The following is a 25,746-nucleotide window of genomic DNA, read 5'->3' on the forward strand; positions in this document are numbered from 1 at the left end:
CAGCCTGAACGTGAAACCATGCCAGGCCGCCCTGCGAACTGCAGTTTTGGGGTTAAAGGCTGTGAATTTGGCTTACAGCCCGTCTGGTCCTGGACAGCCAGCGGGGGCAGCTCTAGGCTCCACCCCAGCCAAGGGATGGGGAAGCCCGAGGGGGTCGGGGGGGCCCAGCCGGAGGCCTGCGGGGCCTGGAGCAGCAGCGGGCACCTCAGCGGGTCGAGCCTGGGTCCGTGCCCCGCAATGGGCCCGAGGGGGAGCGACCCCCACGCCGGGGAAACCCCCCTCCACACAGCCATGCGACGCGGAAGGCATCTGCCGTCAAGCCCCCGCAACTGCTGCAAAGCACGCCGCTCCCAGCACGACCTGCCGCAAAGCGAGGAAGCACGCCCCCTTCCCCGCCCTCTCAGGCGAGCTCTGCTCCGTGGGCGGTGCGGGAAGGCGGGGCGCAGCCGGCGCGGACCAATAGAAGCCTCGTGCTGGTACGCGCGGCCAATGAGGAGCGGCGCTCTGCGGCCAGCAGGGTGCGCGGCGCTGCACGTGGTGGCAGGGCCCACGCGCGCGTGTGCGGCGGCGGCCATGGCGGTGAGGCGGCGGCGGCGGCGGGGGCTCCGGGGCGGGGGGCGATCGGCGCCCCGAGGGCCCGTGCGGCGGGGGCCCGCGGGACTCTGGGTCGAGCAGTGCTGTCTTCTCCTCGCAGGGCTCTCCGGAGGCGGCGGAGGCGGCGGCGCAGGGCCGGGGGGTCGCGGCGCGGGGCGGGAAGAGGGCCGCCCCGGCCGGGGCCGGGGCCCTGCAGCCGGCGAAGCTGAGCCGGGCCGAGCTCTACAAGCCGCCGACTAGCGAGGAGCTGAGCCAGCTGAAGGAGACGGAGGATCTCTTCCACTCCAGCCTGCTCCGCCTGCAGGTCAGCCGGGAGGACCGCCGGCCCGGGGAGCCGCCGTTGGCCGCGCTCTGCCCCTCTGGGGGCTAAGCTCGGGGGGGGGCTGGGGTGGTGGCGGGGAGCAGTGGGACCCCGGACCCAGAGCTTTCCAGGAACCGCCTGGGGAAGAGACGCCGGGCCACTGGCAGGCCCCTGAGCCCTCCTGAGCCGGTAAATCTGGGCAGCGGCCGCTCCTCTGCAGGAGCTGGGCACGGCGCAGGGACAGAAGGCACAGCCTTTACAGGGCGTCCAGCGTATTGCTGATATATCCACCCTAATTCCTATTACCGTCCCGTGCCAGGCTCTGTGCTTTTACACTATTAAAATTGAACCTCTCCAGCACATAACTGCACTATGGTGGAAGTGCAACCATTGCATCCCTCGCTGCCGTGATTTGTTGCTTACTGGCATGAGGAAGTAACATCACCAGTTGTGCCCGGGTGCTGTCTTTGACAGCTTCTGGATGGGACAGGAGAATTTTTTTATGTCCTGGGAAAGCAAGCTGTCTGTGTTAGGGGGAGGTCAGGCTGGTGACTACATGGCTCCTGGTCGTTGTAACATTGGTGATTTTTATGAGGAGTGGCTTTGATCTGGCTACCTGCTGGTGTTGGTGGCAGGATCTGTAGGGCCTGCATCATGGTGTGAACCTGCGTGATTGTTTCCTGCAGCTGATACTCTGTCATACAAAAAGCCTTTCTGAGAGCTATGCCTGTGTGAATCACAGCAGTTTTTTTGTGGCTCACACAGAAGCCAGTGGGATGGAGTTGATTGCCATCCAGCACTTCACAGGAGATGGCAGGAGCTGCGTTATCCTTCTGCCCATGGCCTGAATGGACTCCCAGCTCCAGGCAGGGTTTGTGGAGAGGCGCAGGTGTGTTCCCCAGCTCACCTGCTGCCCTCCTCACCAGGCTCGTGGTTGGTGCTGGAGGACAACGTAAAGGGCAGGAGCAATTCCAGCGTTGCAGCTGCCTTTGGTGGTCCCCTTTCTCCCTACAGATCGAAGAGCTTCTGAAGGAGGTGACATTGAAGGAGACGAAGAAGAAGAAGATTGATGCCTTCCTCCATGAAATTAACAGCCTTCTGAGCGCTATCCCAGAGACCCCAGAAACTGAAGTAGGTTCCAGAGGGATGGAGGAGGCGGCAGCAAGAGCCCTGTATGGAGCAGGCTCTGCTGTTGCTGTGCAAGCAGAGGTCTTCTGGACTATCTCCCTCAGGGACTGAAAAAATATTATTTTGCTTTATCTTGGAGGGGAGAGGGGGACACTCTGTCTTTAACGCCTGGGTGCAGGCACCTGCAGCTGTGTGGGGAGAGGGGTCCTGGTCCCTGCAAATCTGCTGTTGGTGATGCTTAGAGCATTTCATGTGTTCCGTCTGTTCCCAGCTCACCGACCAGGCCTGGCTCTCCAAGGGCGTACAGGTCCCGTTCCTGCAGGTGCCATTCAGCGTGAAGGGGAGGTTCCGCTTCGTGCCTCCAACTGAGCTGAAGGTGGTGGGCAGCTACCTGCTGGGCACCTGCATTAAGCCGGAGATCAACGTGGACGTGGCAGTGACCATGCCGCGGGTGAGTCTGGCCATGACTACTTCTGAGTGGCCTGGGGCCCTGCTGAGCCCCGTCTCCTCCTGTCCCCCACGACCCCTGCCCTGTCCTCTCCATTCCTGAGTGAGGTTACAGCATCTGGACATGCAGTGTGTTGACTCCCACGAGGAGCTGGGGAGTGTGGTCTCAGAGCTTGTGGCTGCTTTGATATTAGTTCCTCGTGAGGATCTTCCTTCCCTCTGCCTGGGCTGAACCTCTTCTGCATTGCTGGCGAGATAGATGCTGTCCGGCTTTGTACCCCATTGCACTTCTGCCCCAGCTCCCAAGACTGTATTACAGGGAGGGTGATGTTTGCAGGCTGTTACCCCTTTAGAGCTCCCTCCCCTTGCTGCCCATACTTACTCTAATGGGGTTTGAGATGAAGTGACACCCTGTTTGGCTGCATGGCTCTGCTCTGTCTCCTGTAATCCTAGAGCCTGGTGAGCCAGCAGCAAGGTAATTCTCCTGACTGACTTGGAGCTCCTTGGGCCTGTAGCCACATGGCTGAGATAGGGCTGCCTGTGGGACTGGGGAGAGCAGTGGGTGGTGTAGTGCCTCGGGCTGAACTGGGCTCTGCAGGCAGATGAGGTGGGATTGCCCCATCCTTCTCTTCCCAGGAAATCTTCCAGGACAAAGATAACCTGAATCAGCGCTACCACCGTAAGAGAGCTCTGTATCTGGCCCACATCGCCCAGCACTTGTCCAAGGAGAAGCTCTTTGGCAGTGTGAAGTTTGCCTACATGAACAGCAACCATCTCAAGCCCATCCTGCTCCTGAGGCCTCAAGGTAGCACTTGAGCCTTGCTCTGGTGGGGGGTGTGGGTGGGTACTGGTGTTAGCTGGCGGGTGGTGGTGGTGATCTCATACCATGTAACAGGCCCTTTGGAGAGGGGTCACTCTGGGGCTGTCGTCACAGCTAGTTATAAATTTTGGAGCTTTGATGCTCCCAGTTGTCCTCTCCCTCCACACAGAGCCTAGTCCTCAAGGTCCCTTCCCCTCCCAGTCCCCCTCTGCAGCTTGGCTGGGCTCCCCAGCCTTGGCCTTGCTGGCTGGCCCATCCTGTAGGTACTTCAGGGAGTAAAGCAGACCCTACAAAAACATGTCTGTGTCTAGCACTGTCCTTCCTCCCTGCTCTCCTCACCCCTGCTCCCCACCATGTTCTTGCCTTCCCCAGGCAGCTGTGCACAGCCTGGGTCTTCTCTGAGATGACGTGGGATGCGTGGGCTGCTGGGTGCTGCTTGTTTCCACAGAGTCCAGGTGATAGTGAGTTTGGGTCTGGGACAGGCAGTGGCGTGGTAAGGCCAGGGCAGGCAGGAGAGTGCTAGGGTACCATACTGGCCAGTGGGGATGAAGATGGGACTTGGACATGAGCAATGTAACCTCAGGGTTATTGTTGGCTCTGGGATGTGCTCACTCTCTGCTCTGAGATGATTTCCACTGCTGCTGGGTGTCATGGTTTAACCCCAGCCGGCAACTAAGCACCACGCAGCCGCTCGCTCACTCCCTCCACCCAGTGGGATAGGGGAGAGAACTGGGAAAAAAAAAAAAACCAACAACAAACAAAACCAAAAACAAAACAAAAAACTCGTGGGCTGAGACAAAGACAGTTTAGTAGGACAGAAAGGAAGGAAAATAGTGATAATGATAAGAAAATGACAACAATAGTACTAAAAGAATTAGAATATACAAAACAAGTGATACACAATGCAATTGCTCACCACTTGCCGACCGATGCCCAGTCAGTTCCCAAGCAGCAATCGGCCCCTCCTGGCCAACTCCCCCCAGTTTATATACTGGGCATGATGTCATATGGTATGGAATATTCCTTTGGCCAGTTTGGGTCAGCTGTCCTGGCGGTGTCCCCTCCCAGCTTCTTGTGCCCCTCCAGCCTTCTTGCTGGCTGGGCATGAGAAGCTGAAAAATCTTTGACTTAGTATGAACACTACTTAGCAACAACTAAAAACATCAGTGTGTTATCAACATTACTCTCATACTAAATCAAAAACATAACGCTGTACCAGCTCCTAGGAAGAAAATTGACTCTATCCCTGCTGAAACCAGGACAGTATCGACCCTTTATTCTATACCATTTACGTCATGTACAGGTCCCACATTTTCTGATACATTTTCAATTAATCTCCACCACTTTTCCTGTCTTTTGGTACATATACACACAGATATCATTCACTTAATCTATAGGCCTTTAAAATGTTCGTTGAGTTCATTTAGTCCATGACTTTGGGCTCCATCGGTCATAACAGTCTTTCTGGGCAGGAGGGATGGTGCAAAGTCCGCTCAGTTGGCAGAGCAGAATTGGGCTTTGGTTCGGTGCAGCAGGAGGGTGGTGTGTGGTGTTGAATTGCATGCTGCAGTCAGTTCTGGTTTCATCACTAATGTGCTTTGCTCGGTTTTATCAAAGTTAATTCTTCATTAATCTGGGTAATTCTTACTGTAATACCATTTATAGAGCATATAACAACTATAGTAGTGATGACATACAGTGGCAGGTTTATATAGCAATTAAAATCAGACAATTTAATTCATTGGCTATTCTCACCTAAAAGCAAATCCCCTTGAGGCACACATTGGACTTCCCCATCCTTCTGCATCACCCACCAAGTGCGCCCAGATCCTTGAGCAAAAGCAATCCCACAAATGGGTTTGCCTTTGCCTGAGGCAGGAGTAACCCAGACTGTCTTCCCTAGCATATTTTTTATGTGCACTGCAGGGACTTTATCCCCTTCTACAGTACGTAACAACTTTGATTGGGCAGGGCCAGCCCGATTGGCAGATCCTCTAGTATTGACTAACCAGGTGGCCTTTGCTGAATGTGTGTCCCAGTGTTTGAAAGTTCCACCCCCCCATTGCTCTCAGTGTAGTCTTTAACAGTCCATTGTATCATTCCATTTTCCCGGAGGCTGGTGCATGATAGGGGATGTGATACACCCACTCAATGCCGTGCTCTTTGGCCGAGGTGTCTATGTCATTGTTTCGGAAATGAGTCCCATTGTCTGACTCAATTCTTTCTGGGGTACTCTGTCACCATAAGAGTTGCTTCTCAAGGCCCAGGATGGTATTCCGGGCGGTGGCATGGGGCACGGGATATGCTTCGAGCCATCCAGTGGTTGCTTCCACCATTGTAAGCACATGGCGCTTGCCTTAGCGGGTTTGTGGGAGTGTGATCTAGTCAATCTGCCAGGCCTTCCCATATTTATATTTCAGCCATCGTCCTCTATACCGAAGAGGCTTTAACCGCTTGGCTTGCTTGATTGCAGCGCATGTTTCACATTCATGGATAACCTGTGCGATAGTGTCCATGGTCAAGTCCACCCCTTGACCACGAGCCCAGCTGAACAATCTCCTGTTTAATTTGTTCAAAGGCTTGTTGTTGCTCAGGGTCCCATTTAAGATCATTGTTCTTCTGGGTCGCTTGATAAGAGAGGGCTTACAATCAGACTGTAATTTGGAATATGCATTCTCCAAAACCCCACAATGCCTAAGAAAGCTTGTGTTTCCTTTTTGCTAGTTGGTGGAGACATAGCTGCTGTTTTGTTGTTCACATCCATTGGGATCTGACGACGTCCATCTTGCCATTTTATTCCTAAAAACTGGATCTCCTGTGCAGGTCCCTTAGCCTTACTTTGTTTTATAGCAAAACCGGCCTTCAGAAGGATTTGGATTATTTTCTTCCCTTTCTCAAAAATTTCTGTTATGTTGCCCCATATGATGATGTCATCAATGTATTGCAGGTGTTCTGGAGCTTCACCCTGTTCCAGTGCAGTCTGGATTAGTCCATGGCAAATGGTGGGGCTGGGTTTTGTTCTAAGAAAATTAGCTCTATCCCAGCTGAAACCAGGACATGAGCTTTGCTGGGAAGGAGCTTTTTCCTTTCGCCAAGCTGGGGATGCTCCCTGTTTTCTCAAGTTAGTCTCTGACATGTCTTCCTCCTGCACGTCTCACCCTGGTGCTTACAGGCAAGGATGAGAAGATGGTCACCGTCCGACTCCACGCCTGCCCTGCCCCGGGTCTCTTCAAACCCAGCCGCTTCTATCCCAGCAAGAACAATGTCCGGACAGCCTGGTTCATGGAGCAGAGCACCCCCAAAGAAGGTAGGGCCTGGGGCTGGGGGAACACAAGGCTGCTCAGTTCAGCCAGAGGCTGCACCCAGTGCTGGGAGGTGGATTCGCTGCAGCCCTTTTCTGTGAACAGGAGGTTTGTGGTTGGGTCCAACGTGCTTTCTCCCCACACAGGAGCCACTGAGCCCCCGACCCCGCACTACAACAACTCCATCCTCTGCGACACGGTGCTGCTCTCCCACCTGCACTTCTTGTCTAGTACAGTCACCGACTTCCCAGGCATGAAGGATGGCCTGGCCCTTCTCAAAGTTTGGCTGAACCAGCGGCAGCTCAGCAAGGTATGTCCTGTGCCAGGGGACAGGGCATACTCTGCTCACCTGGCTGACCTGCCTTTGGCCTGCTCTCCCTTCCTAGGGGTGGAAAGGTGGTGGTTTGGTCCTGGTAGGTGGTGTGGTGGGCTTGTGACTCTGATTTGAGCTGTGTTAGGTTTCAAGGAGCTCCATCCTACCCTGTGGGTTGCAACAAGTCTGTGTGTACCGGACAATCGTGCTTCTTTGAGATCCGTGGAAAGATGTAGTGGGTTTTGGGATTGTTTGTGGGGGGGGGAATTCATCCCATTTCCCAAAGAACTTTGAGGTGTTGCCTTCCTGCAAGGGGATTCATATCTCTGCTTGTTGTACAGGGCTTTGCCTCAGTGTCTTCCTGGCGGGGTTGGGGCTTGGGGGCTGCCCTGCTGGTGATGACAGAGGCCAGAAGCAGTCATGTGGAGTGGGCTCTGGGGCTCATGGTGCCTCGTTGAGCTCTCGTTGACTCAGCCCTCTGTTTTCACAGGGCTTGGGGTGCTTCAGCGGCTTCTTGGTCTCCATGCTGGTTGCCTACCTGCTGATGAAACGGAAGATCGTCAAGATGATGAGTGGGTACCAGGTACTGAGGAGCACCCTGCAGTTCCTGGGTGAGTTTCCAGGGGCCTCTCTGAGTAGGGAAAGGCTGTTGTCAGCATAGTCTCTGCACAAAGCCTGAACACTGGTGGGGAAAGGGGAATTATGGCTTTTCTCTCTCTGATGCTGAGACCCTGTGGGTGGGATGGACAGGAGGGGATGAGGCATTAGAGCAGGGCTGGATGGGGCAGCTTGCAGAGGAGTGGGTAGGTCCCATCACAAGGCGGAGGCCAACATTGCGTTGTAGGACTGTTAATGTTACGAGACCACAGTGGTATTGGCACATAGCTGTACCACTGTCACTAGTGAGGGAGATGTGGATGGTGGTGTGACTTGTTCCTTCCTGTCTGCCCACAGCCACCACTGACCTGAGCGTGATGGGGATCAGCCTAGCGAAGGACGTGGATGCCTCCCTGGTAAACAGCCCTCTGGGGCGTCTTGTGCCTGTGTCTGGCTGTGCTGCCAGCGCTCCCCATGCAGGGACGTGCGTGTTATAGGGATGTCAGATAGCAATGAGGTGGTGGTGCCCAGGTGTCTGTGCTGTGCCGTGGCACTAAGGACAATGTTTGCTTTTCCAGCCTGTCCTGGACGACTTCCACCAGGCGTTTGAGGTCGTCTTTGTGGATCCCTCTGGGCTGGTGAACCTCTGCGCTGATATGACTGCCAGCAAATACCACCAGGTACAGAGCAGGTTGTGATGGTATCCTGAGATGCTGTCTTAGGAGTGAGCTGAGGCAGGCAGAGGGCGGTTAGATGTCTTGGAGGAGGACGTTGGATGTGGGGAGGGGGTTCAGTGTTGCTTTTTAAGCTTTTAACATCCATCTCCAGCTCTGAAGCTTAGAAGTGAATTTTAAGACTTGGATGTACTGCTGCCTTACCTCTCGTGCTTGAATGATAGAGGAGAGTTGTTTTCCTCTTTGTGGGCACCTTTGGGTGAAGCCAAGCAGGTGTTTAACAGAAGTAACTGTTTTGAAGCAGAAAAACCCCACCTTGATGGCAGGGATATCAAGGATGGACTGGCCAGCAGCAACAGCTGTTGGTGACTTGGCTTCACACTGAGGACAGAGGCTGTCTGGGATCAGGGTCTGCTGGTGACCATGGAGCTGGAGTGGCCGTGGTTGATGGGGGAGCATTGGTGACCACTGCTGGCGGGATTTGCTTTCCTTCTCCCCTCCCATTCATGCTCTTGCTCTGTCTTGTCTCCTTGCTCAGGTCCAGTTCGAAGCCAAGCGCTCCATGGAAATTTTGGATGATCGGATGGTGGATGGCTTTCAGGTGCTGCTCATGACTGCGAAGCCCATGCTTAGAGCCTTTGACCATGTCTTCCAGTAAGTCTCGCTGTGTTGGTGGGGTAATGCTGAGTAGCCTGTTCCGAGAGGAGTGGGCTGCTTCTGGCTTTGGACTGGGATGGATTTGGATGAGATAGCTCTGAGATAGACACTGGTGCCTCTTGCGTTTGGCCGTTCCACTTTTACTGTCTAGGTAGCCTCCCGGGAGGAGCAGGGCAGTGCTTTGGCCTTTGGGAATGATGACTGTCCCAAGGACCAGCATCTCCTGTGGTGCATCCTGAGATGCCAAAGTGCAGTGTTTCTTCTTGTAGCCCCCATCCTGGGCCAGGACCCTCAGGTCCCCACTTTATCCATCCTCTAGCATATCTTTCTCTCAAAAAGGATTTGGTGGCAGAGGTGGCTGACCAGCTTCTCTCCTTCTCCTGTAGCCTGAAGCATGTCTCCAAGCTGCAGGGTGCCTGCAAGAAGATGCAGCTGCTGAACGAGCTGATGGATCGGGGTGGGAACTACGTGGCCACGGCCCTTCCCTTCGTTGTCTCGCTGCTGTCCCGTGGGCTGGCTGGGAGAGCGCTGCTCGTGGCTCACTCCTTGCCCCAGATCCCCGAGGTAATGCAGCTCGGCAATGACACTGCATCCTTTGCAGCACATGGGGTCTTGTGTGTCCCTCATGGCACTGCTGGGCATGGGGAGGGGATCTTTGCTCACTGGGGGAGGAGACAGGCCTGTCCCCTTTGTGGGGAATACAGGACCTGAGGCCCTGCACTGGGGTGTGGAGTGCAGCTGGGAGGCTTTGTCTGGGCAGAAGTCTTGGCCCAGTAATGGGGCAGGGTGAAGACAACTGTTTTTTTCATTGGGGAGACCTATTAAATGAGGCTTTCCCTGTCTGTGCTCATCTGGGCACCCGAGATCATGTAGCAGGAGGTTTGTCTAGCAGCCCAGCATCCCATCAGCCTCTGCTCCAGCAACCTCATCTCTCCCTGTGCTTCACGTTCCCCATTTTCCTACAGTGGCCGATTGACGCTGAGGCCCCAAAACACAAGGATGTTGGGCCCCTGACGTTTGGGCTCCTATTTGGCCCTGAGTTTGCTGCCAGCACACTGGAGAAGGGACCGCAGGCTGATCACCCTGAGGTGAGGGGAGCCCTACCTGTTCCGAGTAGGGTGGAGCAGAGCTGGTGCCATTCTGTGGTTGCAGATGGCTGAAGGGCTGGCTGACGGTCATGGGAGTGGTTTGGCCGGGCCCGGCGGTGACCCATGTCCCTGGCCTGGCTTGGCCAATGTTCCCCCGCAGGCCCTGGACTTCCGGACCTTCTGGGGGGAGAAATCGGAGCTGCGACGGTTCCAGGATGGCAGCATCTGCGAGGCAGTGGTGTGGGAGGCCAGCACCGTCTGCCAGAAACGCCTCATTCCTGAGCAGATTGTCAGGCACCTGCTGAAGCTGTAAGTCGCGCCGAGCAGGAGCTGAGGCTGGGGAACCTGCAGCTGTGTGGGGGTCACTGCTGCTCTTCTGGCTTGTGCTATGTCCCCGGTAACCCCATTGTTAGCTTTGCGCTTTGGAGGACGTTGTGGGTCGTTTTGGCTTTGTGAAATCTGGAAGTCATTTCAGTTGTGGTCCTGATGCTGCGAGCTGCTTCCCAAGAGAAGGTGGGAAGGGCAAGCACATGGTGCTGTAGCTTCTGCTGATGGTAATGCTAAGGGCACGGAGGCAGCATGGTCCTGCCCTTACATGCAGATGGGATGTTGGGACACTCATTGTTGGCAGGGCTGGAAGAGAAGCTGTCTGGACCTTGCAGGATGTTTCATGAAATCCTCTGAGACCCTCTAGTGGTTCACAAGGTTGGGTCTCCCTACAGCACCGGAAAGCCTCCCTGTAGCAGTTTATACCTTCTGCCAAAAATGAGACCCTCTTGCACAGAATGAAAGGGTTGCCTGGGCCTCTTTATCCTAACTCGAGGAGGGGTCTTGTGAGGAAAGGCTGCACGTTGGCAGCTTTGGCTTTGAATCCTGTGAAGGTGCATGAGTTGCTGGGCTGCTTTGGGTGGATAACTGGGGCATGGGAGGAACGCACAGAGATTGGTCTTCTCACCATGACCTTCCTGTATGGAGGGATTCCCCATCCTTGGACTGAGCCTTGCCTGTGGGCGCAGCATGCATGGTCAGGATGGATGGATTGGCGTGTCGTAGCTCTAATGCTCTGTTGTCGTCTTCCACGTAGCCACGCGGACATTCCTGAATCCTCCATCTGCTACACAGGAGCCCTGCTGGAGTCTGTGATCAGGACTGGGCAAGAGGTATAGCTGCTCCCCCAGTGGGGCTGTGGGTTTCTCAGGGAAGGGCGGTATGGGGAGGGCTATAGAGAGGTCATTTTAGCTTTGTCGCCCTGAGGCAGGTGGTTCCCAAGAGAAGGTAGTGAGGGTAAGGAAAATTCCTGCCTGCGGGTGCTTCGATGGGCAGCGTGGTGCTCTCCTTGGATCTGCCAAGCTTTTCATGCCAACCAAGGCATAGCTGCTGAAGTCCTCTTGCTCTGGCAGACCCCACACCCCATTTTCCCCTGCAAGCATCCCACTGGCCTCCTCTCTCTGCTTGTGTCCACTATGTCCACATCATCTGAGGATATATCACTGTCCCACTGTGCTCGTCTGGCTGTACCTTTTGGGTCCTGCGTCCTTCAGAACATGGGCCGGATACTTCTGTGCCTTCATCCCGTAGGTCCAGCTGGGAAACCCAGGAGAAGGATCTTTCTTGTCGTAGTGCAAAGTGCTAGATCGTGCCCACCAAACATTACTTAGTGCTCCAGCTGAATGTGCAGCTGAAACAAAGAAATGTCACTTTGAGACAGAAAGATACATCTTGGAGGTTGGGAAATGCTCCTCTCCCTACTTTTGCTCTCCAGCTTGTGAAATTAAAGCCTGGAGATGAGCCATGAGCACCTTGGCACCACTTCGCTGGTCTTTGGTAAAAACAGCTTTTTACCTGGTTGTTGGATGGAAGATGAAATTGTTTCCTTTCCACTTTTTAAGAGCAGAGGGGAGCAAAACTGTTTGAAAGAATCTTCTGTGCCAGGACCAGTTGCAGTCTGGCAGAGCTACTTGTCAGATTTGGGATGAGATGCTAGTTTGTACAGCCTGTTGTGTAGTGAGGCAGCAAAATCTGTGCGCTGTGTCCCTGCAAGCTAGCCTGGGGTGAGCAGGGCTGATAAACCCCATGCTGAGAGGGGATGCACTTTCCTGGAGCCTGAGGGGTGTTTAGGAGTCCGATTGTTGCCAGTCCTTGAGGAACGAAGGAGAAACTCGCTGTTGTGTGTAGGATGGTGGGTAGGGGTCTCTGCTCCTCCAGCCGCTTGTGTGCAGGCAACCTGGGGAGTCTGCGGTGGTCGAGGGACATGGGGGAGGATGGAAGATGGACGGTGCAGCCAGCTCTAGAGACAGGCAGGACGGGGGTTTGTCGTTTGCGGCACACCCCGCAGAGGGTGCTGCTGCTCTGCCATAAAGCCCAGGCTGGCCAGATGTGTGTGACTCGATTCAGCTGCATATGAGCTGAGTAGTTTGGCGTCAGTGATGTCTCCTCCTCCTCGTTCAGGCTCCTCTGCTGTGCTTTGGGGAGACGGAAGCAGCAAGGGCAGCAGCAATTCTCCTTTTGGTGCCTCTCATCTGCCCTCCCCAGGGCTCCTGCTATGCTCTGGATATTTTCTGTCTTTGCTTTTGCGATGCTTCACAGCTCTGCCTTGGCTAAGGATGTAGTCAGTGCAGTTTTCTGTTAACTGCTGCCTCTGTTGGCATTGCGGTAACTGGCGGAGAGGCAGTAGCAGAGCTCCCACCTTGCCCGTATGTGATCTCTTTACTCCCAAATCACTCTTAGCTTCTCCCTTCCTAGGGAGAATGCTGGCAGTACAGCTCTTGGTGCTGCCTTAGTGTCTTGCACAGGAAATAATTTCACTTGGCACTTGAAATGCAGCCTCTAGGATGCCTGTGGCTGCTGGGGAGCCGCAGACAGTCTTGCCCTTGTTTTCCTTCTCCCTCTTGCCTTCCCATTTTGCTGAGTGCTCTTGCCAGAAGCTGCTCCCTGGAGTGGCAGTGCCGGCTCCTTGGAGCTTGGCTGTGATGCCAGCCCGAGAGGGAGGCGAGGTGAGCGCCCGTGCAGGAGCAGGAGAGGTGAACGGAGAGGCTCCCTGTGTGTCCACAGGTGTCAGGGACGGGCGAGGAGGCCATGGTTAGCGTTGTCTGCTCCTACGACGACCTGAGCCGCAAGCTTTGGAACCTAAAGGGGCTGCCGCTGACGGTGACAGCCGTGCAGGGTGTCCATCCAGCCCTCCGATACACGGACGTGAGTGTCCCTGGGCACAGTGCGCGCATGGGGGTCTGCGGGGAGCTGGGGGGCTGCCCTGGGTTGAGGAAGGACAGAGAGAATTAGTCACTCTCTGCTTTTGTGGCTCTTGAGAGCCCTTGGAGCAATGAAGTGTCTCTTCTTTGCTCTTCTGTCCCTCGGGCTGGCTATGCACAAGTTGGCTAAGCCCTCCGTGCCACAGGGCTTTGCTGGGGTGAATGGTTTGGGGTGAGGGGGTGCACGGTGCCCTGGCGTTTCTGCTCCCTGTTCTCAGTCCCCGGGTGGCTGTTCTCTCCCAGGTCTTCCCTCCCATTCCCATGAAGCCGATTTATTCCTTCCATACCCGAATCAGGACCAAGCACTTGCTGCTTCCCTCAGAGGAGAAGCCCTGCCCGGCCTACATAGCCCCTTTGAAGAGTAAGTGGGGAGAGATGTGAGAGGGAGGTGATTTGGTGGGGGGAAGTGGAGGCAGGCAGCGATGCTGACTCCGTTATTGCTGTGCTGGTGTGCTGCAGGCAGGAGCAGAGCCCTGGCTCCTCCTGCTCTCCTGCTGTAATCTCTAGTCCCAGCCACCCTCATCCAACACCTCATTTCTGCGTGGGGCTCACTGGCCTCCTGCTGTCCCTTTGCCCCCAGTTGTCTGCCACATGGAGGGCAGTGGCCAGTGGCCGCAGGACAAAGAAGCCATCAAGCGCATCAAGGCGGCTTTCCACCTCCAGCTGGCTGAGCTTCTCCAGCAGCAGCACCAGCTGGTTTGCAGACCTGCGGTCACCCACACAGACGTGTACAAGGTAGGGGGGCGACGGGGACCTTCTAGACCTGACTTGCTACCAAGGAGGCAGGCGGGGGGCTGTGACAGGGGTCCCACTGGACAAAACCAGAATTTCAATGGTGGGCCTAGGAAAGACCATGGTGAGACTGTGCTGATGCCAGGATGCTGCTATTGTGTCCCTGAGGTGCAGCGTAGCACACCAGCCTGCTTATGTTACCACCAAGCCTGACTTCACCTTCTGCTCCCGTCTCAGGATGGCTACGTTTTCCGGCTCCAAGTAGCCTATCACCGGGAGCCCCTGATCTTGAAGGAAGTAGTCACCCCGGAAGGGATGCTGAAGTACCAGGACACAGAGGAGTCTCGGCAGCTGGAGCTGGAGACGTTGCATCTGCCCTATCTAACCAGCTCCCTGCATGGGTAGGTGAGGCGGCGGGTGCCTGGGGGTCCAGGACACGGGACGTGGCTGGAAGCCAGTGTGGAGGTGCCCTTGGATGTTGGAGGGTGATGGTGGGCAGAGGAGCTCACCCTGGGAAGCGGCCCTTCAGCCCACCTTGTGAGAGGCTCTGTGGGAGGATGGAGAGACGAATGTAGGTGGGGGCGACACCAGTTGTCCCTGTTAATCACATCCGTGGTCACTGGTATGGGGAGACCAGTACCAAAGAGCAGCATGGTTAGAGAGGAGCATGTGGCAGCATTTCCCCTTCGTTCCCCCAAAATCTCAACACTTGTAGAGAGTGCCCTGTGCTCATGATGCTGCACACATGTTCCTGGCACATTTTTGCCCCTCTTCTCTCTTGCCGAATGTCAGCAGGCCGTTTTGGGTCCTGGGATGTGTGTATTGAGCAGTGGCTTGTCTCCTTCCTTGCAGGCTCCAGCAGCAGCACCCTGTCTTCGGTAGCACTTGCCGGCTGGCCAAGCGCTGGGTCAGCGCCCAGCTCCTGAGTGACAGCATCTCTGAGGAGTGTGTGGACCTCCTTGTGGCATTTCTCTTCCTCCACCCAGCCCCCTTCATGCCACCCAGGTGAGGAGGAGGAGCCTGGGCTGCTCCGATGGGGATTTAGTGCTTTTTTTCCTTACCTGGGATGGAGGAGGGATGAGATGCTGCTAGGGCAGGAGGTTCTGGGAGGGTGCACAGCAGGGAGCGTGAGGCCCCTGTGCTGCCAAAATGCTGTCCCAAGCCCTGTTGGGAGTGGCTGGTCAGAGCAGATGGAGAGGCTTGGTGCTGTGGGGCTGTGGCTTCCCCTACCCTGTGCGCTGCAGAGAAAGAGGGGAAGCAGGTAAGAATGTGAGCAAGTGTCCTTGTGGCCTCTGGATGCTGTTGGCACAGCTGCGGGGTGTCTTGTGCCTTCTGGAGGACAGGTGTGGCCCCTCATCCTGGGTGCGATGGCCAGGAGAAGCAGGGATGAGAGCTGCGTTGTGGCTACCAGCACGCTGGGGCTCCTGGGTTCCCTGGGAGGGATGTTACGGTGGTGCTGGCAGCTGCAGCCTCCCTTCCTTCTGGAGAGGACTCCCGAGGGAAGGGCGAGAGGTCGGCCACTGAAAGCTGAATGGAGTAGCATGTTGGTAAATAACCCTGCGGGGCCAGTTGCTTGCTGGCCCCTGGCAGGTGGATGGGATGCGGCCCAGAGGGAGTGAAATGAAGTTAAAGGGAGCGTTTTTGCTCTGTGTGGAACCAAAAGGTTACTCTGCCCTGCATTTGGGGTCTGGTTTCCTTCCCCAAAGTAGCAGGAGTAACATCCTGATGCCTAGAATGCTTTCCTGTCTCCTAAAATACCCTGCTAGCAGGAGCTCCATCTTCCCAGCTGTCTGGCTTCGCACGCGTGTTGTGTTGCAGGAGAAGAGGCACAGTGGGAACTTGGCTGACGTTCAGAGCTGCAGCAGAGAATGGGAGCAGCCCTCTCTCCACCTCCCACTTGCTCCAACCCCAGGAGTCTGGGTGGGGAGAGTGTCAGGAGATGGGGCAGCTGGCGGCAACGTTTTACTTTCTGCTGGTTTCTTTTACTTGGGGGGGGAGGAACAAAGGGGAGACTTTTAGCCTCGGGATTTGGAGAAGGGGAAGTGCTTCATGCTTGCCCTGGACTTCGCTTTCCCACCATGGGCATCCCTTCTTGGGCTGCGTGTGGGCTGGGCATCACTAAGTCACCCCCAAGCCCAGCCCCTCTTGCCGCCAGGGGAGCAAATGCCAGTGTTGAACTGTTTTGTCTTGCCTGCAGCTCTCCCCAGGTGGGATTCCTGCGTTTCCTCGACTTGCTGGCAACCTTTGACTGGAAAAACAACCCTCTGATCGTCAACCTGAACGCTGGGCTCACAGGTGAGCAGGCAGCGCGCAGGAGAGCCATGCCATGAGGGTCAGCACCTGGCTCCAGGGGTCTTGGATACATGGAAGCATCACAGCTACTGCCAGGGGCAAGAAGGTTTTTCACTCTGCCAGGGGCAAGAAGGTTTTTCACTCCTTTATTCCTGTTCTGCCGTGCTTAACTTGGCTTCAGGATCGGTTTGGTTGTGGCATGGGCTTTTTTTTCCCCCTGCCTGCCTTTGAAGAGGTGGATCTCAGTGGCGATGCTCTGCTGCTTCTGGTCTTGCTGAAATCTGTGACGAGCCTGAGTGGTGTTGGATGTGGCAGTGTCTTTGAAACCCTCTGCTCCTTCGTAGCTGGCATTTTTGCTTGAGGCTTTGCCCTGGCTCTTGGGGGCCAAACCTTCGGTTGTGCTGGGAGAGCAGTTGGGCCCTTGAATGGGAAGCTTCAAAGCCTTCTACCGTGTGTCTGCTTTGAGAGCCCCAGCGAGCCACTCAGATTGTGGGGATGATCTGCTAGTCCCCGATTTCAAAACCTGCAAGGGAAACGGGCTGCAGTCCTCCAGGTTTTGTTACCTTCTGAGCCTTGAAAATTTCCTGGTAAAGGTCTCTGGTTTCCAAAGGAGCGCATTGGTGCATCCAAGCGGACCTGTGGTCCTGCCCTCTTCCTTGTGTTTTGTCTGTTGCTCGTCTTCTGGATACATGCCATCATTCCCCAGGAGCCAGAAGAGACCACAGGATTGTCTTGGCTTTGCGTGATCATGGGGTGGGGGAGATAGCTACACCCAGCTTTTAAAGCTGATTTATAAAAAAAGGTAAAGCTGCTTGGGAGAGAATTGGGTTTTGGAAACTGATATTTTTCTACCCTCCAGCTTTTTGTAATGAACTAAATGGGAATTGGTTTTGGCCAAAGAGCTATTTTTTTTTTCACCATTTCGGGAGGGTCGGGGGGAAGGTAGAAAACTCTTTGGGTACAAACTCTGTCATTAGCTTATAACGTGAGTTCCCAGCCTGCGTCAGTCCCGGTGCCTGCCGTGTCTGGGCCTGCCCAGGTGGGTTTAGAGCAAAGGTCCATCTAGCCCTGCATCCTGTCTCCAAAACTTCCCGCAGGCGGATGCCGAGGGAAGCGTGAGAGCAGAGCAAGCCCGAGGCGATGGAGCTCTGGTTGCATGTGGACTGTGGGATCAGAGGGTGGGAGAGGATAAAGCCTGTTGTACTGCCCTTTTCTGGGCTGTGATAGATGGGCGAGGAGGCCGGAGGGCTGTGGATGGGGCAGAGCCTCTCACCCGTCTGCCTGCCCTCTCCAGACACTGACTGCACAGAGATCAAGAACAAGTTTGTGGCTGCTCGCTCTCGCTTCCCCGTCATGTTCATTGCCACCCCCAAAGACCGGTGGAGCTCCATGTGGACCCAAGAGCGACCCTCAGCGCAGGTGAGCTCGGCCCTCTGTCCTTGCCCCATGGTGACTGCTGGCTTGGGGCAGTTCACTGCTCCCAGTGCTAGAGCAAGCTCCGACGGCCCCGTGGGCGAGCACGGTCCCTGCTACATCCAGGACTGCCAAGTTTCACCCCCTGGCTTTCTTCCCTCCCAGATCCTGCAGCGCCTTCTCGTGCTGGCCTCAGAGTCTCTCCGGGCCCTGGAGGAGCAGCTGATGGACCCACTTAACAGCCAGGATGTGAAGGTAAGTAACCTCCTGGGGTGCCAGCACAAGGGTTTTCTGGCTCTGGCAAAGCATACTGGTCCTCGGTGATGATCACTGGGATGTGTTAGTAGGATTCAGGGTGTGGCATGCGTGGTTGCCCTGGGATGAAGAGCAGCAAGGATGGGAGCATGGAGGCTGGTGTCCTGCTGTGCTACCCTGCTTCTGGGGGACCCAGATCTGCGTAGCAACTTGGGGTGAAATATCATTGACTAGGACAAATTTATTTTGTATTCTCTGGTTTTCTTGGGATGTGAGCAAACCCGCGATGTTCCTGTGCTGAATTGGTCACATGTCTGTGGCTGGAGCAAACAGCTCCTCTGGGAGACTCTGTCTTGGTGTAGCTGTGCAAAATCTCGCTTGTGTGCTCGAGTCTAACCAAGCCCAGGGTGGCGGAGGTTTTGGTGGGATGCTAACAGGCACTTTAGGAAGATATTATTTTTGTTTGAGTGGAGGAGCAAGGCCATATATAGTTTAACCCTCCTCATTTTCTCAGTGATTTTATTTTTTAAGTTAAAACATCCATTACTGAAATGCCCCTGGGAGATGTAGACAAATTTATTTGCCCTTTGAAGGGAGATGTGTGTGTTTTGGAGGGGAGCTTGTTGGTGTGCCAAGTAGTGATCTAGGCAATTAAAGCTGAGAGGACTCAAAAAGCCAAACAGTGGTTAGATATGACAAATTCACATTAAAAAAAAAAAAAGCCAAAACCCACATATAGTGGATTTTTTTTTTTCTGCCTAGGCAATATAAGAAGGATTTACTGACATTGCTTTCAGTTCCGCTGCATTTTGCACTGGAATTATTACAGGGATGAGATCTACTTGAGGCGGTAGCAGTGTGTGTTACAGGGCTGTGAAGATATGAGATGCTGTACACGTGAGATGTGCCCGGTGTGCTGCAGTCACAGTGCGGACCCAAGACTGAAATTCAACAGGCGCAGTGTGAGCTGGGGGTGGTTAGCTCCCAAAACAAGCTGTCGCCTGTCCATAGCATCCTCCCAACCCCCTGACTCAGCCTCCTTGGTCCTCCTTCCCTCTCCCCTCCTCTTGGCCATTGCAGTGGGATCCTTTCCCATTCCCAGGGTATCCCTCCAGTCCATACCAGTGTCCTCCCAGGCCTGTGATATTTCTTAGGGATAAACATGGGATGCTGTTTCCAGGGCTGCTAATCTATTTGTAAGCAAGTCTTGGGGCGGGGAGGAGGGAAAAGCCTTTCCAGTGCAACCTGGAGTTGCCTCTTCCCATGTATCTAAGAGGGTGCTCCAAGTTTTTTTTTGTCTTTGCATTTGGGTCACCTGGGGACGTGCCCGCTCTCATGCAGATGCAACATGGGTTTGTGAGGTCCATTTCTTTGCTTCCAGAGGAGTACAGTAAGCTATGGACTTGGTCAGCTGGGTGGGAAAGGGGGTCTGTGTGGACCAGAGCTGGGACTCAATGGTGGTCACTGATGTTCTTCATGTGTGTTCTCCCCAGCCTGTGCTATAAACCAGCTCTGAGCAGTGGGTTTTCTGCCAGTGCCAAGTTGGGCAATGTCCCATGCCTCTGTTAATGTCTCCACATCATTTATTCCATGAAAGTGTACACATAGTTTGAAGTTTTTTCCATTTTAATACAGCTGCATCCACAGTGCCAGATCCTGCCTGTCCAAATATTTATGTCTGGGATTGCTCCCCTCCATTAATGGGGCTTGCTCTCACCCTCTGTCTGCTTGGTGGAAGATGCTGCTGCCCTCTGGGGCAACTCTTATTGGACAGACAGGACTGTCCCGTTATTACACAGCTCCTCATGTCCCCTGGGTGTCATTCAGCTCCTGTTAGCTTCTTGACTCCCCTTTTCATTCTGGGACTCTGCCACATGCGGCGTGGTTACCTGTCTCAGCTCACCATCTGTCCCTCTTTTGACTGCCGACTCCACTGTTGTGCACTCAGGTGGGCTTCCTGGGGTCTGTGGTCAGGGCTGGAGAGGACCACCTTGGCCCTGTGGAAAGCTTTTCTCCAGGCACTGTCCCCGAGTCCTGGGGACAGCAGTTAGATTTTTCTGCTGACTTGGGAAACCAATATGGTAGAGAGTGTAGTCCTTCTGGCTAGACATCTGATGTGGGTAGGGAGCAGCTCCCTTCTCTAAGTGTGGAGCTTGCTGGACAGTAGGGCTGTGGCAATCAAGTGTGTCCTTCCTGGTGCACTTTGGTGGTCCAGAGAACATTTAGGCTATCCACCAGGAGATGGCCATGGGGGAACCACCTTGTTCTCGACAGAGTCCGTGTTACAGCGCTTGCACGAGGTGTAGGGGTGTGAGGGTCGCATCCTTCTGATGTGAGCAGAGCCCATGCTGTAATGGGGATGTGTCTCAGCCCAGAAGGAATAGGGTGGCCAGTATGGGCTGGAGCTCCCCGTGGCTCCACCACAGCCTTGTTTTTCCTGTGGATGTTTTGGCAAACTTCTGACATTAATCTCACAAAAATTTTGGCTTTGGTTCACTGCTTTCTAAGGAGAAGGGAATAAAATGCAAGCAAGGACTTGGGAAACCTCTCTCATTTCTCCTGCTCACCTGTGTCCTATATTGAGTAGCACTGGTCTTTTCTCTCTGCAGATGGTCTTCCGCCCTCCTTTGGAATTCTATGATGTCCTAATCCACCTGAATCCAAACCAGATTCCTCGGCATCTGGAGAGCGTGGACCGGCCACTAAAGTCGTTTTCCCGGGGCGTGGTGAAGAACAGCACTGCAGTGAAGATCCTCTTTCCTGTGGTGGATTATGACCCTGTACAGTGCTACCTCCAGGAGCTGAGAGTAAGCATGGCACCTTGGGGAGGCACAGGGGGTTACCTGCCTAATGGGGAGTTGCCTTCTGGCATTCAGGTTGCCTGCCACTGCAGGACCTAGTTGGTGACATCTTTATGTATTTTGCATGGGATGGTGACTCCTTGTGTGCATCTGAAATTGCTTCTTCAGCAGAAGACCTGGTGAATGTGCCACCCATTCAATGGAAATGGGAGTGCTGCTGGTGTGAGGATGACCTCAAATACGAAGCACCCGGAGCTTTTGCTGAAGAATATTATATTTCAGTGCAAAAGTATCTGTAAGCCTTTTGTCTCTAGTCAGTTAATTGACTTTTAATGGCCTGTTGTACCAGCTGGGGTGCATGATGGACAGTAGCTACCCATATTTTCTGGGGGGATGTACAGGAATCCATGGCATGGTACCAGTGGGGCTCCTGCTGTTAGGCCAATGGTTGCATGAGCCACAGAGGCTGAATATTGGTCACAGGATGGTTTCTCTGTGTCTGGTTACATGCATGATGGCAGAGGAAGTTGGTAATGTGGGTATACGGAGAACATCAGTATCCAAAGCCATCAATCCCGTTCTCTTCCACCGTGTGGCCAAGCGAAAGCCCAGCAAGCTGGGGAAATGAGCAAGATGCTGGGTGGCAGCAGTGATCTAACTGGATCTGGCAGCAGTGATCTAACTGGATCTGGACAGCCAGTGCTTTGCAGATGTGCAGCCTCTGCCTCTTTGGCCCTTCCCAGCTTCACGTGCGGTAGCTGAGCTAAATGTTAGTGTGCGGAGAGGTGGGACTGTGATGTTCATTTTTCAAAACTTGGCTTGACTTTCAAGGGCCATCATTCCTTACCCACAGAAGTGCTGTGAGCAGTGTCAGAACTGCTGTAGGAATCGTAGGCTGGCTTTGGCAAGAAGGGTGCTGCGGAGGTCTCTGGCCCCGTTCCCCACTCAGGGCCGAGCCAACTTTGACATTAGAGCAGGCTGTGCAGAGCCCAGTTCTGTTGAATGCCGACTGTCTCCAGGGATGGAGATTTCCCACTTCCCTGGACCAACGTTTGGCCACCATTGTGAAAGACGTGCCTGAATTGAAACTCCAGTTCAGGCTGGAAGATGCTGGGCCCTTTCAGTTCAAGCTCCCCTTTCACCTTAACCCAGGTAGCTTAGGAGGTGGGCAAAGAAAACTTGCAAGGGTTTGTTTGAAGGTTTCCTCACCCCAGCACAGCCCTGTTACCTCCCAAGCTGCCTGCCATCTGCGCTGCGTGATGACCTCTGCCCATGGGAATCTGCTGTGGCTTCAGTAGAGCTGCCAAGTCTACCAATGTGCCAGCTCAGTCCTGTCACCCACAGCAGGTTGGGACAGTCTTGAGGGGTGAGGAAGTAAGAGACAGGGATGCATGCAAGGTCTCTTAAAATTGAGAGAGACCTCAAAACTGTCCTACAATTTCCCTGCAAGTAGCATGGCTTCTTTAGCAGGAAGGACATGGGGGAGAGGAGGTGCCCAGTGCTCTCCTGCCTTTGAGAAGGAAGATGGTTGAGAAGGTGGAGGTCCTGCAGAGACATTGTAGAGAGCACTGGGGGATTTCTTGGGGTCCAGGATATGCAAGAAGGAGGGGCAAAAGCACCCTGCACAAGACTTTTAAAAGGGAGCAGGAAGCACAGCGATTGGGAACCGTTCTCTATTTCACTCTCTTTCCTGGTGTCTGGGTCTGAGGAGGAATATCAAGATCAGCCCTCTCTTTTGTTACCTAAATGATAAGGATTTGACCTGCTGCCATGAAACCTCAACCAGGAGGCATAGATATGGGTAGGAAATGGAGTTTCTTAAGCCTGAAATCCATCTCCACCCCATGCTGGAAGTGGGGGTTAGAGCTGAACAGAGCCTTTCAGAACCTGCCAAGGCATTAGAGGTGCCTGTATGCACGGGGCTGGAGCCTCTGTGACTCTGAAGGGGTCAGGGCTAAGCAACCCTCATGGAGACCTGGCGGGAGGCTGACTTGCTGGAAGAGGAACTGGAGACTGCTGGACGAGCTGATTGGGAGAGCGGGCTCCTTGGGGAGGCTGTTAACTGCTTGCAGCAAATCTGGCTGTATATCGAGGCAGTCAATCAGGAGACTTATCGGGGTGTGTGGCAGTTTATAGGACTTTTTTGTGCTTCTAGTCAACTCGGTGTCAGCAGATGGCTCCAGAAGTTAAAGGTGCAGAAGACACTTCCCTGGAAAGCAGCTTTCATTATCCTTTAAGCAATTATGACTTGATTGTTGCAGTCAATAGTGACATCCAAGCTGTCTGAATTTTTACTGCCTGTTTTCTCTAATACAGGTAATAATAGACTCGGAATAGGGTTTGATTGGGTTACAAATTACAGCTTGTCCTAAATCCAACATACTGACATCCCAATGAAGAAACATGAGTATGAGCAAAGGTCACGTTGCCTTGTTGGAAGCAGCGTTGCGTTCGCTTGGTGTCTCTTGTTCTTTGACCCGAGGGTGCTCAGGAGGGAACAGAGCGGGAACTGGTCACAGGTTTCTCTGAAGAGTGAGCTGTGGGGTAGAGAGCCTGAAATCTGCCTCAGCAGCCCTGTCTGGGTGGCTTTTCCTCCTCTTGAAGGCTCTGAGATAGGTATGGCTGTGTTCCTTTGCAGCCATCGTATTGGAGGTATCTTGCAGTACGACTTCACTTGTCTCTCATAGCTTCCAGATCACTAGCAGGCAGACCTGAAGGGCCTGATGAATATCTCTTTCTGGGCAAACAGGTGTTTCTTCTCCTGGAAAAATCACAGAGGTGATGCTGCACGTGCTCTCAGATAACTCAGCCGCATCCACCTGTGTTGGAAGGCCTCAAAAGCTGACTTTGCACTGCAGGGTCACCAGCCAGCGGGTGATGCCGAGCTGTCAGTAGAAACTTCTCCGTCAGAAATCATCTGGCTTCGTGTCTCAGCATACCAATGTTGTTGTTTAAAGGCAAGACCTTTGCATCGGCTTTGTGCTTTGACCTGGCTTTGGTTGTTAGCCTCTCCAGCACCCTTGTATTTCTCCTTCTCTGGCTTTTGCCGCTCTAAGTGGCGTTCAGCTCCTCCTCATCCGGCAGGCTGGAAGCCCCAGGGATGATCCAAACACAGCAAGAAGCTGGTGCCGGAAAGGTGTGTGGTGACAGCAGTGAATCCTTATGAGAGATTTTGGATGAGAAGGCGCTTGGACGCAGAACTGGCTGGCTTTGACTCAGAGTAATTTGCTATCCCTTAATAGCACAAACCACAGAATTGAGCAACAGGGTTGTAGCCAAGCCTGACAGTGCAGCTGTGGTGGGTTTATAGCAACGAAGGGAGACATCTGCCATGCAGCGATGCTGCGGGATTTTGTTCTCTTCTATGGGCAGAAAAGAAACATCTGCCCTTTTCTGAGCTTCCCACGTGAAAAAGGGATTTAAGTGCCTGGGCATATTGATTGAGTTGAGAGGGCCAGGGAGTAGCATCTTCCCCAGTGTCCTTGGCCCAGTAACCAGGAGACCCACTTTCCTCCTGTTCAACCTGTTTGCTCCTGAGAGGTCCCTGTTCTTCTCAAATCAAAGGCGTTAGCAAGGCAGGAGTGCTCTGGAGCTGAAGGATTGCTACATGCCTTCCCCAAGGAGCCTAATCAGAGGAGAAAATGAAAGGAGGGGAGGTGTTGAGTCCTGACTGCTTTAATTTTTCCTGCTCCAAGGAGGTGTGCTGCAGGAGCTGGTCTGATCGAGTTGCTCTGGTGCCTGAGAGGCTCTGGGTAGAGGTGAGAGGCTCTGGGTAGAGGTGAAAGGCTGGTCATGGGATTCAGACAGCAAATTCAATTCCAGGACAGATCTGATAGAAAAGGCCTGTTCTTGGGAGTCTGTCCAGATGAGAAGGCTTTGCAGACAGACGCTTTTGAGGGAAAGCAGGTGCCAGACGTCCTGCAGAGAGGCCTTCCCTGGAGCTTTGGTCCATCACCAGCCTCTCTGCCACTTACGATCCCAAGCACCTTGACGAGCAAACCCTGGCTTGGGTCCTGGCAGGGGTTCTTCAGCAAGGCTAAATTAAGTCTTAGTGTCTCAAATGAGGCTCCTGTTGGATCTCCATCGTGACTGCTGGTCTGTGTTGTGGTGGCTGTCGAGCTGCAGAACGCCCAGACGTTCGCTGGGGACGTGGCGTGGGAAAGCTCGGTCAGTGCAGCTTTTGTTCCACAGTGGCTTGGCTGTCCTCTGGACTCGAGGCAATCCAGAGGACACAGGACTTGTGGATGTGCTTGCCATGCCTATCTGCATACATTTAGGAGCTCACAAAGCCGAAAGGCTCTGGTCATCTCCCTGAGGTCCAGAGCTGTTCTCTCATGGTGGGGAAAATTGGATGAAGCTGCCTGTGCCATGTCCATCTGCATGTCTATAATGGCCGTTAAAAGACCTAACATTTCTTACCAGGTCTTTGGTCTCACTAGGTCACTGGATGTGAAGTGCTCTCTTTCACTGAGATTTAGCTTTCTCTGGCTGCATATGCCTGTGGAAGAGCTCATGGCAGAGGAGCTGCTTATCTTGTACATGGGAGATCTTTCCTGTGTGGATGAGCAGGAAAGTGTTTCCTGCTTTACTGTAAACATCCTTCCCTCTAAAGCAATGTTTTGCATTTCTTGCACCTCCAGACAAGACCTATCTGGAAGACTTAACAGCCCTGTCCTTGCTTCCTCCCATGGTATAGGAATGTGTATCTTGCTACTGCATGTTAGGAAGGAATTAATGATACTAAAAATTCTCAGTCTCTTACAATATATATAAACTCTGGTTACGGGATGTAGCTGGAACTGGTGAAATCCTTTTAGGTCAGACTGCTCCCTTCCTGTTTTGACTGACAGGGCTGACTCCTCCTATGGCGACTCCAGACAGGCAGAGATGAACTGAAAAAGCTCTGTGGGCTCTTGTAGCATGGAGGAAACCTTCCTGTCTGGATCTATGCCCTTGGAGGGGCAGAAATGGCAGGAAATCACCCGCTTGATCACCCGCAAAATCAATGCACAGCAGCTATGTGACCCTTAGCATAGTGCCCAGGGTTGGGGGTGGATGCACACACACATGTGCGTACGCATATG

At 53.9% G+C, this 25,746-nt stretch overlaps 1 protein-coding gene across 1 annotated transcript in view; it reads left to right on the top strand.

Moving 5' to 3' along the window:
• The first annotated feature begins 573 nt into the window (after nt 1–573).
• Nucleotides 574–25,746, top strand: part of NOL6 (nucleolar protein 6) — a 30,551-nt gene continuing 5,378 nt past the window's right edge. Inside the window, exons 1-24 of the mRNA XM_050913641.1 lie at nt 574–579; nt 695–898; nt 1,910–2,026; nt 2,295–2,474; nt 3,107–3,275; nt 6,463–6,597; nt 6,739–6,902; nt 7,396–7,516; nt 7,860–7,918; nt 8,081–8,182; nt 8,715–8,830; nt 9,220–9,397; nt 9,799–9,921; nt 10,082–10,230; nt 11,006–11,081; nt 12,973–13,113; nt 13,413–13,530; nt 13,750–13,904; nt 14,139–14,302; nt 14,754–14,906; nt 16,099–16,196; nt 17,488–17,612; nt 17,772–17,861; nt 20,471–20,668. Of these exons, the coding sequence (XP_050769598.1) occupies nt 574–579; nt 695–898; nt 1,910–2,026; nt 2,295–2,474; nt 3,107–3,275; nt 6,463–6,597; nt 6,739–6,902; nt 7,396–7,516; nt 7,860–7,918; nt 8,081–8,182; nt 8,715–8,830; nt 9,220–9,397; nt 9,799–9,921; nt 10,082–10,230; nt 11,006–11,081; nt 12,973–13,113; nt 13,413–13,530; nt 13,750–13,904; nt 14,139–14,302; nt 14,754–14,906; nt 16,099–16,196; nt 17,488–17,612; nt 17,772–17,861; nt 20,471–20,668 (3,141 nt within the window). The remainder of the gene's footprint in view (nt 580–694; nt 899–1,909; nt 2,027–2,294; nt 2,475–3,106; nt 3,276–6,462; nt 6,598–6,738; nt 6,903–7,395; nt 7,517–7,859; nt 7,919–8,080; nt 8,183–8,714; nt 8,831–9,219; nt 9,398–9,798; nt 9,922–10,081; nt 10,231–11,005; nt 11,082–12,972; nt 13,114–13,412; nt 13,531–13,749; nt 13,905–14,138; nt 14,303–14,753; nt 14,907–16,098; nt 16,197–17,487; nt 17,613–17,771; nt 17,862–20,470; nt 20,669–25,746) is intronic.

This window comes from Gymnogyps californianus, chromosome Z, assembly GCF_018139145.2.
Source record: "Gymnogyps californianus isolate 813 chromosome Z, ASM1813914v2, whole genome shotgun sequence".
Classification (NCBI taxonomy): domain Eukaryota; kingdom Metazoa; phylum Chordata; class Aves; order Accipitriformes; family Cathartidae; genus Gymnogyps; species Gymnogyps californianus.